The sequence below is a fragment of the Salmo salar genome, chromosome 02, assembly GCF_965601325.2.
Source record: "Salmo salar chromosome 02, fSalSal1, whole genome shotgun sequence".
Taxonomy (NCBI): Eukaryota; Metazoa; Chordata; class Actinopteri; order Salmoniformes; family Salmonidae; genus Salmo; species Salmo salar.
In genome coordinates, this window is record NC_138292.1 from 89,141,283 (window position 1) to 89,159,339 (window position 18,057).

At 38.8% G+C, this 18,057-nt stretch overlaps 1 protein-coding gene across 1 annotated transcript; it reads left to right on the forward strand.

The window, feature by feature from the left end:
* The first annotated feature begins 399 nt into the window (after window positions 1-399).
* On the forward strand, window positions 400-14,618 carry LOC106606993 (uncharacterized). The gene is made up of 2 exons (XM_045711838.2): window positions 400-1,049; window positions 11,487-14,618. Exons 1-2 carry the CDS (start codon window positions 614-616, stop codon window positions 12,956-12,958), a joined length of 1,908 nt encoding a protein of 635 aa, XP_045567794.2. The 5' UTR covers window positions 400-613; the 3' UTR covers window positions 12,959-14,618.
* Window positions 14,619-18,057: the final 3,439 nt, after the last annotated feature.

Genomic DNA, 18,057 nt, shown 5'->3' on the forward strand with positions numbered 1-18,057 from the left:
TCTTTCTCTGAGCAATTGTATTAGTATAAAATGATATAATTTCCCTTTATTTTGGTGTAACAATACATCATGTAGATGTATATAATGAACAGACTAGGTCTATGCTGCTCCTACATGGTGTAACAATACATCATGTGGATGTATATAATGAACAGACTAGGTCTATACTGCTCCTACATGGTGTAACAATACATCATGTAGATGTGTATAATGAACAGACTAGGTCTATACTGCTCCCACATGGTGTAACAATACATCATGTAGATGTATATAATGAACGGACTAGGTCTATACTGGTCCTACATGGTGTAACAATACATCATGTGGGGCTTTAAGGCGATGCTGTTATTGTGACGTATAATGTAGTGGACGGAACTCTTCTTTCAACAGTAGCAGCAGTTATTCAGCCACCTCGGTAGCTTGCTAGACAAAATAGCCGAACCAATAAAGCTCTTTAGACGCTTTCGTGTATATATTAGCCACTGTGTTTTAAACCCACTTCTGTCGTCTAGTTAGTTATCCGTTTTAATTTCATATTTACGGTGTTGTTGTTATTAGTCAGCTAACGGGCTGGTTAAGTTAGCATTAGCATAGCTAGCTAGCATTCCCGACCATGAGCTCACTAAACAACTCTCCTCTTGCTAAAGAAGAGGTCTGCTGGACGGAGAAAGAGGGTCTGTGGCTGAACGTTGTCGTGAAAGAGGAGGAAGAGGATGTCACAATACAAAAACAAGTAAAGGGTGAGGCTGTTACCGTGAAAGAAGAAGAGAAAGACGTTTCAGTGAAAGAAGAGGAAGACGCGTTCAGAGTGAAAGAGGAGGATGTTACAGTAAAAGAAGAGGAAGAGAAAGAGGATGTTACTGTTAAAGAAGAGGAAGAGAAAGAGGAGGGTGCAGTTTTTGGGGTGAAAGAGGAGGATGGGGAGATGACTGTCACATTGGAAGGAGACGAGGATGAAGAGGATGAAACGGGATATCTGGGCTCGGTTTCCCAAAGGCATCTTAAGGCATCCAATGGTTCTAACGATAAACGGGCCATGATTAACACTAGTAAGTAGTGTCTTAAATACAGAGGCACAAACTCTGCAGTTGTTGAACTGATGTTTGATGTTAAAGGGGAAATATGCAATAGCTACATCCATATTTAGACTTTTTAAATTATTTATAGCCATTGATTCTTGAAGAATATAACACATGCCTCATGAGCTTAGTTCAATTGTTTACCCCATCAGAACTACAAATAAGCATTTTTTTACTCCAATGTTTAGAAACAATGTAAATGATAAACAAACACTGTAAACACTCAAACACTCAAAACATGGTTAAAACTATAATGTTGATATCATGGATGGTCAGTGCTTGCATCCGTAGGTCTGTCTATGAATTTCAGAGTAGTTACATTTCTCCAGCCCCATCATCATCTTATAACCAAACTAGTGGTGGAATGACAGCTTTGTTATTGTTTGAACTGCAGATTGGTTGATAGATGTGACGCTATTTTATAGGGGTAACCTAGGATTTAAACAGCAAAAAATTGTCAGCCCTGAGACTTGGTTTGGTAAACAGCTGAGGAATGGGGGCTGGAGAAATGTAACCACTCTCACATTCATGGAGAAAGCTATTGTTGCGACCGTAACCCAACACCTAACGACCTCCTCAAGAAGTTCAGACATCTTGGCGTGACAGTTATAAGGTGTTGGCTTGACAGTTGCTGGACCCAGGTTTGAGTCCAGCTCAGGGCTACCCCCTGAATTCACTACACTATGAATACAAGCACTGGCCATCCATAAGGTCAAAATTATAGTTTTAAACAAGATTTCAAGGCTATACAGTGCTTGTTGACAAACAGTGGCGTTTTATGAGATTATGTTTTGGTTTCTGATGGGGTAATACAGTTGAAATATTTGAGGTGTTTATAAGTTATATTCTTCAAGAATCAATGGTTATATAGTAAATGGGTCTTTCTATAACTGCCAGTGTAGATTTCCTGTGGGGGTCAAATTGTTAGAGCTGTTGATAAGTCATTAGCTGTGTTAGAATACTCATACTAACCATACTATTTGTGACGTGAATTGAGTATATAGTATGCTTATTGGTCATAGTATGATTTTTATTTCACCTTTATTTAACCAGGTAGGCTAGTTGAGAACAAGTTCTCATTTGCAACTCCGACCTGACCAAGATAAAGCGTAGCAATTCGACACATACAACAACACATGGAGTAAACAAAACATACAGTCAATAATACAGTAGAACAAAAGAAAACAAAAAGTCTATATACAGTGAGTGCAAATTAGGTAAGTTAAGACAATAAATAGACCATGGTGGCGAAGTAATTACAATATAGCAATTAAACACTGGAATGGTAGATGTGCAGAAGATTAATGTGCAAGTAGAGATACTGGGGTGCAAAGGAGCAAGATAAATAAATAAACACAGTATGGGGATGAGGTAGGTAGATAGATGGGCTGTTTACAGATGGGCTATGTACAGGTGCAGTGATCTGTGAGCTGCTCTGACAGCTGGTGCTTAAAGCTAGGCAGGGAGATGTGAGTCTCCAGCTTCAGAGATTTTTGCAATTCATTCCAGTCATTGGCAGCAGAGAACTGGAAGGAAAGACGACCAAAGGAGGAATTGGCTTTGGGGGTGACCAGTGAGATATACCTGCTGGAGAGCATGCTACGAGTGGGTGCTGCTATGGTGACCAGTGAGCTGAGATAAGGCGGGGCTTTATCTAGCAGAGACTTGTAGATAACCTGTAGCCAGTGGGTTTGGCGACGAGTATGAAGCGAGGGCCAATCAACGAGAGCGTACAGGTCGCAATGGTGGGTAGTGTATGGGACTTTGGTGACAAAACGGATGGCACTGTGATAGACTGCATCCAGTTTGTTCAGTAGAGTGTTGGAGGCTATTTTAGAGATGACATCACCAAAGTCGAGGGTCGGTAGGATGGTCAGTTTTACAAGGGTGTGTTTGGCAGCATGAGTGAAGAATGCTTTGTTGCGATATAGGAAGCCGATTCTAGATTTAATTTTGGATTGGAGATGCTTAATGTGAGTCTGGAAGGAGAGTTTACAGTCTAACCAGACACCCAGGTATTTGTAGTTGTCCACGTATTCTAAGTCAGAGCCGTCCAGAGTAGTGATGCTGGACGGGCGAGCAGGTGCGGGCAGTGATCGATTGAATAGCATGCATTTAGTTTTACCTGCGTTTAAGAGCAGTTGGAGGCCACGGAAGGAGAGTTGTATGGCATTGAAGCTCGTTTGGAGGTTAGTTAACACAGTGTCCAAAGAGGGGACAGAAGTATACAGAATGGTGTCGTTTGCGTAGAGGTGGATCAGAGAATCATCAGCAGCAAGAGCAACATCATTGATGTATACAGAGAAGATAGTCGGCCCGAGAATTGAACCCTGTGGCACCCCCATAGAGACTGCAAGAGGTCTGGACAACAGGCCCTCCGATTTGACACACTGAACTCTATCAGTGAAGTAGTTGGTAAACCAGGCGAGGCAATCATTTGAGAAACCAAGGCTGTCGATTCTGCCGATAAGAATGTGGTGATTGACAGAGTCGAAAGCCTTGGCCAGGTCGATGAATACGGCTGCACAGTAATGTCTCTTATCGATGGCGTTGATGTAGTTAGTATGCCAAAAGCTCCCGGATGTCGTACTAAATTCGCCAAAATATGACGTATACACGCAGTACTTTAGGGCCCATAATGCAATTCTTCAGGAAATGGGCGTGGCTTCACATAATTTTCAGACTTGAAGAAAATGGCGGAAAATATGCAGCCGAAGTCCGAGAGCCGAAACAAATTAATTGCTTTAACTAATTATGACAAATGTTAAGAACATGTTAAGCAATGTAATAAAGTAATTACTTTTCAAGTAAGTTACCGTACACGATATTTTGGCTGACAATTTGCTTGCATGTTATTACAGCAGTATGTACCGACATGTTAACCTCTCTGGGGTAGGTGGGACGCTACCGTCTCACCTCGCCAACAGCCATTGAAATAGCAGGGCGCCAAATTCAAAACAACAAAAATCTCATAATTCAAATTTCTCAAGCATACAAGTATTATACACCATTTTAAAGATAAACTTCTCATTAATCCAACCACAGTGTCCGATTTCAAAAAGGCTTTACGGCGAAAGCATAGCATTAGATTATGTTAGGACAGCACCTAGACAAGAAAAACCACACAGCCATTTTCCAAGCAAGGGGAGGCGTCACAAAAACCAGAAATACAGCTAAACTGAATCACTAACCTTTGATGATCTTCATCAGATGGCACTCATAGGACTTCATGTTACACAATACATGTATGTTTTGCTCGATAAAGTTCATATTTATATCCAAAACCCCCATTTTACATTGGCGTGTAATGTTCAGAAATGTTTTGCCTCCCAAAGCTTCCAGTGAATGAGCACATCAATTTACAGAAATACTCATCATAAACGTTGATAAAATACACAACTGTTATTCAAAGAATTATATATACACTTCTCCTTAATGCAACCGCTGTGCCAGATTTCAAAAAAGCTTCACAGCGAAAGCACACTTTGCAATAATCTGAGTACAGCGCACAGTCACCAAACCAAACCTGCCATTTTGTGGAGTCAACAAAACTCAGAAATAGCATTGATGATCTTCATCGGAATGCACTCCCAGGACTCCCAGTTCCACAATAAATGTTAATTTGTTTCGATAAAGTCCATATTTATGTCCAAATACCTCCTTTTTGTTCGCGCGTCCAGTCGAGTAATCCAAATGCACTGTGCTTGCGCAGTAAGTTCAGACGAAAAGTCAAAGTTATATTACAGTTCGTAGAAACATGTCAAACGATGTATAGAATCAATCTTTAGGATGTTTTTATCATAAATCTTCCATAATATTCCAACCGGACGATTCCTTTGTCTTCATAAAGGAAAAGGAACACAGCGAACTCTCACTGGAGCGTGCCACTGAGCTCATGTCATTTTCTCAGTCATCTGATTCCAATAGCTCTTATTCTCTCCCCATTCACAGTAGAAGCATGAAACAACGTTCTAAAGACTGTTGACATCTAGCCTTAGGAAGTGCAAAATGACCCCACAGACACTGTATATTAGATAGGCAATCACTTGAAAAACTACAAACCTCAGATTTCCACACTTCCTTGTTGGATTTTTTCTCTGGTTTTTGCATGCCATATGTTCTGTTATACATTTTACATTTACATTTTAGTCATTTAGCAGATGCTCTTATCCAGAGCGACTTACAGTAGTGAATGCATACATTTCATTTCATTTTTTTTTTTTCCCGTACCGGTCCCCCGTTATACTCACAGACATCATTCAAACAGTTTTAGAAAATCTACTAATAATATGCATATCCTACCTTCTGGGCCTGAGTAGCAGGCAGTTTACTACGGGCACGCTTGTCATCCGGACGTAAAAATACTGCCCCCTACCCCAGTGAGGTTTTAACTAGCTACCTGACGTTAGTTGGCTACTTATACATCAAACTTGCCAGTATATTAACTATATTCTATCTAACTAACTACCCAACGTTTATTGACTTGATTGTACCTGACGTGTCTTTGGGGTACCATTAAACCGAAGACATGTTTATCAAATAACTCCCTGTAATTATTAGCACGCGATTAAACTGATTAATCATTTAATTGTAATTAACTAGGAGATCGGGGCACCAAGGAAAATATTCAGATGACAAAGTTATAATTTTCCTAATATAACTTTCTTATATTATAACATTATATATTATAGTATAGGCCGATTATCTTCTGGTTTAAATGGTGTATTTTACCTCGCGTCCAGTCTCATTCCAAACGTCGTAAATTGTTGTATCTGCACGAATCCAGCCTTTACTAAAGTCATCCATACATCAATTGTCTTAAAATCATTTATTTACTAAACTAAGTAATTCACAGAAAGCATACAAACAGTAATTATCGTCACAAAGAATTGGTAGAGTAATGTGCCCTTGTGGGCTAAACAGGCATGGCTAGTGTCTTGTTAAACAAAGGGTCATAAAAGGGCAGCTGAGGAGGCACACAGAGTTCATTAATATTAACAATTGATATGCTAATCCTTTGCACATGAACGCTCACTCATTCGGGAACAATTGCAATCAATATATATTTACGCTCAGTGTGTCGTCGGGATCGTTGTTGGAGAGTCGTTCTGTTGGAGAGTTCTCTCTCTCGGTTAGAATGGATCTTTCAAAGCGACATTCATTAATGTCGTTATAGAATGGATGTTAAGTTGGTCTTCGCGTTCAATTATATAATTTACTTAGCTGCAGACTAATAATTAATATCAAAGACTTGTTCTTATTCTGTCGGTCTCGATAGTCTAAAAGTTTAACCATGTGGTATAGTTAACTTTCAGTAGAGGAATTGGGGGTCAAACCTTGGCTCTCTCTTCTGAGGTAAGCTGGTCTAAAGAAAGTAAATCAGGGTGGGGTTTTATACGTGAACATAGAACAGGCTTGTCACATGATGCCTGGTCCTGTCTGTGTCCCTGGGGGTGTGCCGATGACTGATTTAATCTGGTACAGAAATACATTCTATCACATTAACATCAGTACATGGCATCTCAATGTATTACAAATAGCTTTATCCTTATTAATACATTTTATACAACCATTTAGATGCAAGTCCCATAGCTGAGGCTATTATATAAACAGTATTATGGTAATATTGTCTCTTCTGAGTATCACAAAATTGTACCAAGCGGACCAGTTCGTAGCTGGATTCTTCACCAATCTTTTATACCTTCTCCAGAACATAAATGTCGTTCGGTTCCCCAATTCTGTGAGTTGGAAGAATTTCCTTTGTCTCTCTATGAAACCCCTCTGTGTCTCAACTGGGCCATGTGGCAAGAGATTCTCCTCTAGAATTTTACCACCCCTTCACACAGGGCCTGGGTGGGGGAGGTAGGTTGGGGGATGGTGCAAGGGGGAGGGGATCAACTGTCCTCCCTGTACTCAAAGAGGGCAACGTCATGACATACCCGTCATCCTTAGCTTAGCTAAATGGTATAGTCGTGTGCGTTCTCAATGGACATTTGGGTGCTTTCATAAATTCGCTCTGGCTATCTACTCTGATTTCAGAGCACTCTCGTCTGAGTACCAGAGAGCAGAATAATGAATTTACTAGCACTCAACACCCGTTGAATATGTCCAGGTGTCAGTAAACGTAGGCAAAAATTGTAATTAAATGTTTTCCAGCAGCACAGTTACAGTCACTCTGGATAACATGAAAACTGCCTAACCAGCTCTGCTAGGGCGAGTAAAATGGTCAGAGTCTCAATTGTGTCTGGAAGTAGCTAGCAAGCTAAGGTCAGAACGGTCAAATCAACCCAACTCCTCGGCCGGAGCGGCCAGTGGCTCCGAGAGAGAAACGGTCTGAATTTATAAACGGACAACCTGACAACGGTCTGAATTTATGAAGCACTCTGGTATTCAAGATTGAATTTAAAAACACACCTGAAGTCGTAAAATGTCTAACTAGTAATGTGTTATGCTAACTAGCTAGCACTTTAGCCTTCCCTGTAGCTCAGTTGGTAGAGCATGGTGTTTGCAACACCAGGGTTGTGGGTTCGTTTCCCACGGGGGGCCAGCACAGAATTTTTTTTTAATGAAATGTATGCATTCACTACTGTAAGTCGCTCTGGATAAGAGCGTCTGCTAAATGACTAAAATGTAAAATGTAAATGTAGCAAGAGGTTGCATAGCAACAGCATAAACTTCCGGTAGACAGGAGAAGAGTGCTCAACTGAAAGGAAACGGTTCGGTTACAGTTTACTACAATGAACTAATAGTATGTAGTATATACTCATTAAGTATGTAGTTACAGTATACTACAATGAACTAATAGTATGTAGCATATACTCATTATGTATGTAGTTACAGTATACTACAATGAACTAATAGTATGTAGTATATACTCATTAAGTATGTAGTTACAGTATACTACAATGAACTAATAGTATGTAGTATATACTCATTAAGTATGTAGTTACAGTATACTACAATGAACTAATAGTATGTAGCATATACTCATTATGTATGTTGTTACATTATACTACAATGAACTAATAGTATGTAGTATATAGTCATTAAGTATGTAGTATACAGTATACTACAATTAACTAATAGTATGTAGCATATACTCATTAAGTATGTAGTTACAGTATACTACAATTAACTAATAATATGTAGTATATGCTCATTAAGTATGTAGCTACAGTATACTACAATTAACTAATAGTATGTAGTATATACTCATTAAGTATGTAGTATACAGTATGTTAGTATGGGTATTCAAACACAGCTATAAGCCTTTTTTCATTGTTTTCAATTCCATTACATTAAAGGCGAAACATACCTACATTCATTAACATTTATGAATTGTTTGAAACCTTTGTTTTAAACCCTTCTCAGAGTTGGTTCCTTGCCGGATTTGTATATATATTTTAAAATAAAACACTACTTGACTTTCCTTGTATTTATGGCAGTGTAGTTCCCTTAAGGGTCAGTCAACTTTGGTACAACATACTATGGGGAGTCGCGACTTCGGTTGAAGGATCTAAAATCACACCTGAAAAGGCCAATGAAATCCGCGCCTGACTGGAAGTCCCGCCTTCCATAGGTGATGAGCGTCAGGCTGGGATTCATTCCTTCCATTATTCCACTCTTCACCTCGGTGTCAACAGGAACAATTCATGCTACTAAAACATACAATTAGGAACACGAGACTGTCTTACGTTGCTCCAACTAAACTGACCCTTAGTGGTAGAGCGTGATCACCCCCTGGACTTTGTGTGGTTCTCATAGTTTCCTAATCACAATGTCCTGGTTATAGCAATGAATAAGATGGCTAAAAATGAGACCTAGACAATGAAAGTTCTGACCGAGCTAAAGTTGGAATTATATTCAGACATTGGCCAAAATAATTAAAATTGTAAAAATCAATAACTAATTAATTGATTGTTACAGAAACATTAAACTAGGTATGATTTATTATATAAATGTCTAGCATACTTTTACAACCTTTGTTTTGAATAAAACTTCCAGTTTCGATTTTATAGAAATACATCATCTATAAAATTCAATTTAAATCGGTATAAATCAATAACTAATTCACCGTTTGTCACAGAAAAATGTATAATTAAAAGTTAATTTGGGAAATGTCTTTACTTAATGCGTTTGAGTCAATCAGTTGTGTTGTGACAAGGTAGGGTTTTCTCACTTTCTAGTAGGCTTATATTGAAGATATGGTTAATAGGAGTGGTAATGTCGTCCTCTATTTTCCTCAGTAATTTTCCATCCAAGTTGTCAGACCCCGGTGGCCTGAAGGAGAACCTCACACTCTAGGAGCTCAGATGCAATAATTTAATAACCTAATAACCAACGTTTTCACAGACAAGCTGTCTTCATCACGGTATAATGACAAACACTGCAGGTAACTGGTTTATATTGTGTCAAAGGACACACACAGGTATCTGTAATCATGTCTGAGTGTGGCCTGATATCATTGGTTCATTTACAGATATAAATAGAACATATAAAACATAAATGGATAGCATACGGTCATAGATACAATTTGGCTACATAGACCTAGAAACATTTACAATGAATAGCAATATTTCAATAATGGCTACATTGAGACAGACGGGAGCAAAGGTCTTTAAATTAAAGATCCAGGCAGCCTCTTGTTTTTAACAATAAATTGTCGAGGTCACCCCCTCTCCTAGGGAGGGTGACGTGTTCGATGCTGATATAATGTAGGGACGAAATCAAGGGGTTCACTTCCAAAAAGTGGGTCGCAACTGGATACGTCATATAGATTTTAGAACAAGGACAAGTTCTAAGATAAATAACTGCCTTAGTGGTGCACGTGATAACACCTTTGATTAGGATCTGTTTCCCTGTTTGGGGTGTTTGAAGGATCTACATTTATAAGTGCCATTGCATTGAGCGCAGCCATTACACTTGTAGTTTCCATCCAGAAGAGGTGTAAATAGATGTTGTGCAGAGATATTTTGGGGAGGTAAATCAGAGTTTAGTAAGAATGCAAGAATGCTTGGTTTTTGTGAGACTGTCCTTGAAAGAGATCATTTATTGATTTTTGTACCCCTTCTCCTCTGTCAAATAGTTTTTTGCAAATTCTTTTGATTCAAGAGTGGTTGTGGGTTTTAAAAGACTCCTTTAGAGTCTGTTATTAGGTCTATGTTGTTGTTAGGTGAAGTTATGGGTCCTACAGTAGGTCTATGTTGTTGTTAGGTGAAGTTATGGGTCCTACAGTAGGTCTATGTTATTGTTAGGGGAAGTTATGGGTCCTACAGTAGGTCTATGTTGTTGTTAGGTGAAGTTATGGGTCCTACAGTAGGTCTATGTTGTTGTTAAGGGATGTTATGGGTCCTACAGTAGGTCTATGTTGTTTGGTGAAGTTATGGGTCCTACAGTAGGTCTATGTTGTTAGGTGAAGTTATGGGTCCTACAGTAGGTATATGTTGTTAGGTGAAGTTATGGGTCCTACAGTAGGTCTATGTTATTGTTAGGTGAAGTTATGGGTCCTACAGTAGGTCTATGTTGTTAGGTGAAGTTATGGGTCCTACAGTAGGTCTATGTTATTGTTAGGTGAAATTATGGGTCCTACAGTAGGTCTATGTTGTTGTTAGGTGAAGTTATGGGTCCTACAGTAGGTCTATGTTATTGTTAGGTGAAGTTATGGGTCCTACAGTAGGTCTATGTTGTTGTTAGGTGAAGTTATGGGTCCTACAGTAGATTTATGTTAGGTGAAGTTATGGGTCCTACTGTAGGTCTATGTTGTTGTTAGGTGAAGTTATGGGTCCTACAGTAGGTCTATGTTGTTGTTAGGTGAGGTTATGGGTCCTACAGTAGGTATATGTTGTTAGGTGAAGTTATGGGTCCTACAGTAGGTCTATGCTGTTGTTAGGTGAAGTTATGGGTCCTACAGTAGGTCTATGTTGTTAGGTGAAGTTATGGGTACTACAGTAGGTCTATGTTGTTGTTAGGTGAAGTTATCGGTCCTACAGTACGTGTGTGTTACTGTTAGGATCTTCCAGTAGTTATTGATGGCCTTCCCTGTGGCTCAGTTGGTAGAGCATGGTGTGTGCAACGCCAGGGTTGTGGGTTCGATTCCCACGGGGGGCAAAAAAAAAATGCATGAAATGTATGCATTCACAACTGTAAGTCGCTCTGGATAAGAGCGTCTGCTAAATGACTAAAATGTAAAAAAAAAATGTAATGTTACTACTAATGTGAAAACAAGACAAAATATGACTACTGTTGCTCACTTGACTGTATTAAGACAATTGTCAAATAATTTAACAGACGTCAATTGTTGTACAACTTCATGGGTACACTCTGGGCATCACCTTTGACCTCAAATAAAGAGTGGATTTCTGCTGTTGTGGGACTTTAACCATCTGTTTAATTTTGTCGTTCACACAGGAGAGAGATGTGACGATCCTGGGTCCTCTGGGGAGTCTCAACAAGATCATGATGCTGACAGGGCAGAGAAGAGTCTCTCCACATCAGAACACCTCAAGAAACACCAGCAGAGACCCACATTGAATAATCCTTACTGCTGCTCTGACTGTGAGAAGAACTGCAAATCTAAATCAGAACTTGAAATACACCGGAGAATCCACACAGGAGAAAAGCCATACCACTGCTCTCATTGTGGAATGAGTTTCTCTAGATCATATTCATTGAAAACACACCTGCTAATTCACACAGGAGAGAAATCTTATAGCTGTACTCAATGTGGGAAGAGTTTTACTACATCTTCCAATCTGACTAAACATCAGAAAACACACACAACAGAGAAACCTTATAGCTGTGATCAATGTGGGAAGAGTTATGTTACATCTAGCTATCTGACTTTACACAAGAGAACACACACAGGAGATAAATCTTATAGCTGTGATCAATGTGGGAGGAGTTATGTTACATCTAGCTCTCTGACAGTACACCAGAGAACACACACAGGAGAGAAACCATTTAGCTGTACTCAATGTGGGAAGAGTTTTACGACATCTAGCTCTCTGAAGGTACACAAGAGAACACACACAGGAGATAAACCATGTAGCTGTACTCAATGTGGAAAGAGTTTTACTCGGTCAAGCTCCTTGGTTATGCACCAGAGAATACACACAGGAGAGAAACCATATAGCTGTAATCAATGTGGGAAGAGTTTTACTCAGCCAAATGGACTGATATTACACAAGCGGACACACACAGGAGAGAAACCGTGTAGTTGTACTCAATGTGGGAAGAGTTTTATTCAGGCAAGCTGCCTGAAAGTACACCTGAGAACACACACAGGAGAGAAAACTTACCATTGTGCTGACTGCAGAAAGAGTTTTATTAGCTTAAGTAATTTAAAATCACACCAGAGAACACACACAGGAGAGAAAACACCATATAGCTGTGATCAATGTGGGAAGCGTTTTATTCAGTCAAGCTCCCTAATCGTGCACCAGAGAATACACACAGGAGAGAAACCTTATAGCTGTACTCAATGTGGGAAGAGTTTTACTCAGGCAAGCTGCCTGAAAGTACACCTGAGAACACACACAGGAGAGAAACCTTACCACTGCTCTGACTGCGGAAAGCGTTTTGTTAGATCAAGTGATTTAAAATCACACCAGAGAACACACACAGGAGAGAAACCACCATATAGCTGTACTCAATGTGGAAAGAGTTTTAATCAGTCATGCTCCTTGATATCACACCAGAGAACACACACAGGAGAGAAGCCTTATAGCTGTACTCAATGTGGGAAGAGTTTTACTCAGTCAAGTGGCCTGATAGCACACCAGAGAACACACACAGGAGAGAAATCTCATAGCTGTCATCAATGTGACAAGAGATACTCTGTTAAAAGATCTCTGATCAAACATCAGAAAATACATAAATGAAGGAATTGTTTTCATAATCTCACAGTGTAGAATGTTTTAACATTGTAGTAGGAGTATTTTAATAATGTCACAATGTAGAACCCTAAACGTTTGCCCCCTGTTCTATTGATTTCAGCCTGATATGGATATTAGCCTCACGGAAAAATACAAGCTCTGAATTGGAAGAGTTACTATTTATGTGATTTAACAAAAAGTGACTAACAAAAAAAGAGTTGTGTTGCACTTCCCACAGTGACCCACTTGAATCAAAATGCAACACTTCAAAATGTAGCGAGCTGTTTTCTATAAATTGTCATCTAACTAGTGATGTACACATTATACCCAGATTCTGTGGTTTTTATGCTGTTAGTTTTAACAGGACGTGCAACCTCATCTCCCTCCTGTCGCACAACTGATTTCAACATGATACCGATGAGTGATGACAAATAAGTGTTGTGTTCCTTTGTTTAGCGACCCCTACATTTAAATGTATCACTCCAAAATGTAGCTGACTGTCTTCTGCAGGTTGTCCTCTAACCAGTGAGGTAAAATATATCTCCCATTTCCATGTGTTTTTTTAGTTGTTGTGTTAGTTTCAACAGCACATGCAACCTGATTTCCCTAATCGATATCAGTGATTTATTGCTACTTGTCAAAACAACAGCGTTTTTGGTGCTTGTGCAGTTTATACGGTGCTTGTTTAAAAAAAATACAAGTAATATGATTATTGTGGCAGATGTTTGTGTATATAGCACATTTTATGTTTAGGTTTTCAATTTATCCCAAACTGTTTCTGCATATTGGTTATTGATTTGGACACGTTAAAACTGTGTTTTGACGTTGGGGCTATCCCACCTAGCAAAATGTAATTGAAAAGCTGTTGAAAATAAGACTATGCAACCAAATATTTCATATTTACATTTCATGTAACATTTAGTAATGATAATTATTTATGTAACCAAATGACATTTTTTGGGTACAATTATATTGACATTGTTGCCCTGCTTTTAGAATATCAGGGTACATTCTCAGATGTGCCAACCCAAATGTACTAGAGCATGACATTGGGGACTGGGCCCCGATCCAACAACATGCCTGTCTAGTGAACCCTGAGAAGAGAGAGAAGCTCCGCAGTGAGGTGGAAAGTTACTACGGATATTGTAGGAGTTTCCTCTTGAAATTAGACATGTCTGAGGTAAGGACAACTTGGTTGCTGATTGTCTCAAGGGTGGGCAGTCAAAAAGTTTTGTGTTTAGCCAGTGAGTTGCCATGGATCACAATTTATTTTGACTGCACATTTTTCCGTTTTGGAGATGAGTTTTGTTTGGGCTCGTTCCAAGGGGACGAGAGATCTAGAAGCTAGTGAGTTTTAGGAAGACGAGAGTTCTAGAAGCTAGTGGGGGGAAAAAATGTTTTTTTCTTGTTTTTAATTGTTGACAGCCAGTAGACACCATGTTTATATTGGTGAAGGTGAAGCATTGTAGTTGATTATAATGTGAAATAGAAGTTGTTTTCTGTTGGTGGTGAGCATTCTCTTAAGGGGTGTTAGAGGTTCACGATAGGGGCAACACCAAATGTTTGATGTATTATAATAATTGATTATGCTAATGTTGTATTAATGAAAGGGGAGGGGTTATAAGACCCCTCCCTCCTTACATTTATAGGCTCCTAGACTACAGATTAACAATATATATATATATATATATATATATATATATATATATATATATATACATTATGAGGTTTAATATTGTTCCACAGTACTTTTCTACTGCCTCTTATAACAAAACTGTCTGAGAAATGTGTGACTGTGAAGACAGGACTCTGCAGGGGAGTGTAAGACACTAGTCGGACATTCCACTATAAATCAACTTGGACATTTACTGCTAAGCTTTTAGATAACACTGAAACTCTACGTTTGTATAGCTGTGTGGCTGCATGGGCTTGGTCTCATGAGTAGAAGGTAATGATGTAATGGCTGGACTTCGGGTTTAATAAAAGCAACTTGGGACTTTTACTTTTTTGCAGAACTTACTCGGAAACATGCGTTATGTTCCTGTTGGCAACTTCTGTCTGCATTGCATTAATAAAGGTTTTGAATGATTTTATTAAAGATATTGTCATAATGCTAATTTTCACCAATGAGCCAATGATTGACAAGGAAATGAACCGCAACAATCCTATAAGAATATCAAAGGAAGAGAAAATGTGTCAAAGAATAGTCTTACAAGTATTAAAACATATATATAAATAAATATTGAAAGATAAATGGCATCAACATACAATGTAATGCAAAATAGAAGAACATATTGGAGAAAGCACTAGCCAATACAGTACTGCCATACAGTAACAGTACTGCCATACAGGCCTAATATCACATTTCAAGATATCTTTGTACACAAATTGTTCAATATTTTATCAGGCTGACTTGAAAGATTATACGCAACATTTTGCTGCGTGGCAATACTGTGTTAGGATTCTGAAGGGCATTTATACAAAAGAGGTAGTCTAGACACTGTATTAATACCATTATGCATTTGAATCCCATCTACAACTACCATCTAAGATATTAATTTCCCTCCACAAGGGGGCGGACATGTAACGTTTCCAAAATGGGACAGTATTGTACATGTAACGTTTCCAAAATGGGATAGTATTGTACATGTAACGTTTCCAAAATGGGATAGTATTGTACATGTAACGTTTCCAAAATGGGATAGTATTGTACATGTAACGTTTCCAAAATGGGATGGTATTGTACATGTAACGTTTCCAAAATGGCATAGTATTGTCCATGTAACGTTTCCAAAATGGGATAGTATTGTACATGTAACGTTATGCCCCCTTGTGAATTAATAGTATTGCATGCTGTAGCAGGCTATATAAAGAGGAAGACCTCCATTGACGATCCAGTTCATTGTAACATCTCGTCTGGACAGGTCACCATCCTTAGTTAGTTAACGAAGCTAACGTTAGCTAGTTCATTATCACAAAAGCGAGAACTGCTATAGATTGGAAACAAACGTTAATGAAGTGTAAAGCCGTGTTGGCTTTGTGGAAACGATATACAATATATGGGAAAGAATATAGTTGAGGAAATAATCCAAACCTAGTTGTGCCTAGTTAGGACATAACGTTAGCTAGCTAGCTGACGGTACTGTACTGTAGCTCATACAACGCCGACAGTCAAACCCGGCTTACTAATATTTACGTTCATTAACTATAGTAACGTTATGGAAGATATTCACAGAAAACCATCATTGTCTTCGTTATTCATTGTAAGTATGTTATATTATTATATAAATTATTTCGAGACATATTCAGAGCCAAACATCAACCCAACTTAACCTTTTTAACTGTTGTCGCATCCAAACTTGTCACCATCGTTTTCAGTTGTAATTGCAAAGTTCCCGGAAGAAGTCCAGCAAAAACGGTGGTTCCTCGTTGAACCCACCTTCTAACAAGTTCTTTGAAGAACCTTTTGGGGCTGTTTTTCATTGACCAAGAACCCTACGGTTCTTAGGGGATCTGAGAACAACTCCAGTTGAACCCTTCATTTTTAGAGTGTAGTCGGCTCTATTTACTCTCAGATTCAAACATGATGATTAGCATCAACGATCAAGTCAGCTGCTGCTGCTCCAATACAGTATGAGGTGAGATGGTGAACTGATGTTGAACTGGGCAGTCAGCTGCTGCTGCTCCAATACAGTATGAGGTGAGACGGTGAACCGGGCAGTCAGCTGCTGCTGCTCCAATACAGTATGAGGTGAGACGGTGAACTGATGTTGAAATGGGCAGTCAGCTGCTGCTGCTCCAATACAGTATGAGGTGAGACGGTGAACTGATGTTGAACCGGGCAGTCAGCTGCTGCTGCTCCAATACAGTATGAGGTGAGACGGTGAACTGATGTTGAACCGGGCAGTCAGCTGCTGCTGCTCCAATACAGTATGAGGTGAGACGGTGAACTGATGTTGAATCATAATGATTAAGTTAATTAAAATGAATTAGTGAAACTTAAAAAAATTGTATATGGCATATGAAATATTTTACGCTATTGTTATCATATAGAAACATGGAATATTGTATATCATATTAAATATATTAGGCTATTGTTATCATATAGAAACATCATGGAATATTGTACATCATATTAAATATATTACGCTATTGTTATCATATAGAAACTTCATGGAATATTGTACATCATATTAAATATATTACTCTATTGTTATCATATAGAAACATCATGGAATATTGTACATCATATTAAATATATTACTCTATTGTTATCATATAGAAACATCATGGAATATTGTACATCATATTAGCATCAACATACATTATTGTTTCATTCAATTTCACATAATAAGGATATTTCATATTTAAAAGTTCAGAAGTCAGAACCCATCACCTGCTATGTAAAAGAGACAGAAGAATGCACAATGGTCAATGCTATCTGGGATCCTTGGGACATCCCTACCCTAAACCCTAACCTTAACCATTTTAAATGTCAACTTTAATGGGCTACCTGTAAATACATGATCTAAGTGATTGATAGTTGGTATTCAGCAGTCATAAAGCCTTATTTACTTTAATGAACTACTAAAATAGTGATTTTGTCAGACAGCAGCTCTACACTTCATTGAGTGACTGATCCATTCATCCTTCCATCCCTCCTCAGCATTCCTCTCCTCTGAAGACCCAGTGAGGGTGGAGCTCAGTCAGAGAGCTGTTGAGGGACTGGTTAGGAATAACACTTCTACAGCCAGAGAGGTGAGAGGTCACACATGGTTTAGATGGTAAATATTTATGTCCCCTTAGTGGTTCATCACGTCAGCAAAATGGAATATGTTCCATCATCTATGTTTATTTACATTAGTGCAAATTGTCCACTGATATTGGTGTAATTTCTCACCCCTTTTGGCTGTATGAAAGTTAATTCCCCCTCAGGCACACACATTTGTTCTTTGATATTATGAAGGTCATTTGTGTAGAAAGTACTTTTCCCCACTCATTCACCCCATCTCTTTACATTACTTATGCATATTAGGTGGCCTGACTGCGTCCAGACTGTCAAAGGCCCATCCTGGTAGATCTGAACCTAATGCAGCTTGGAGTGA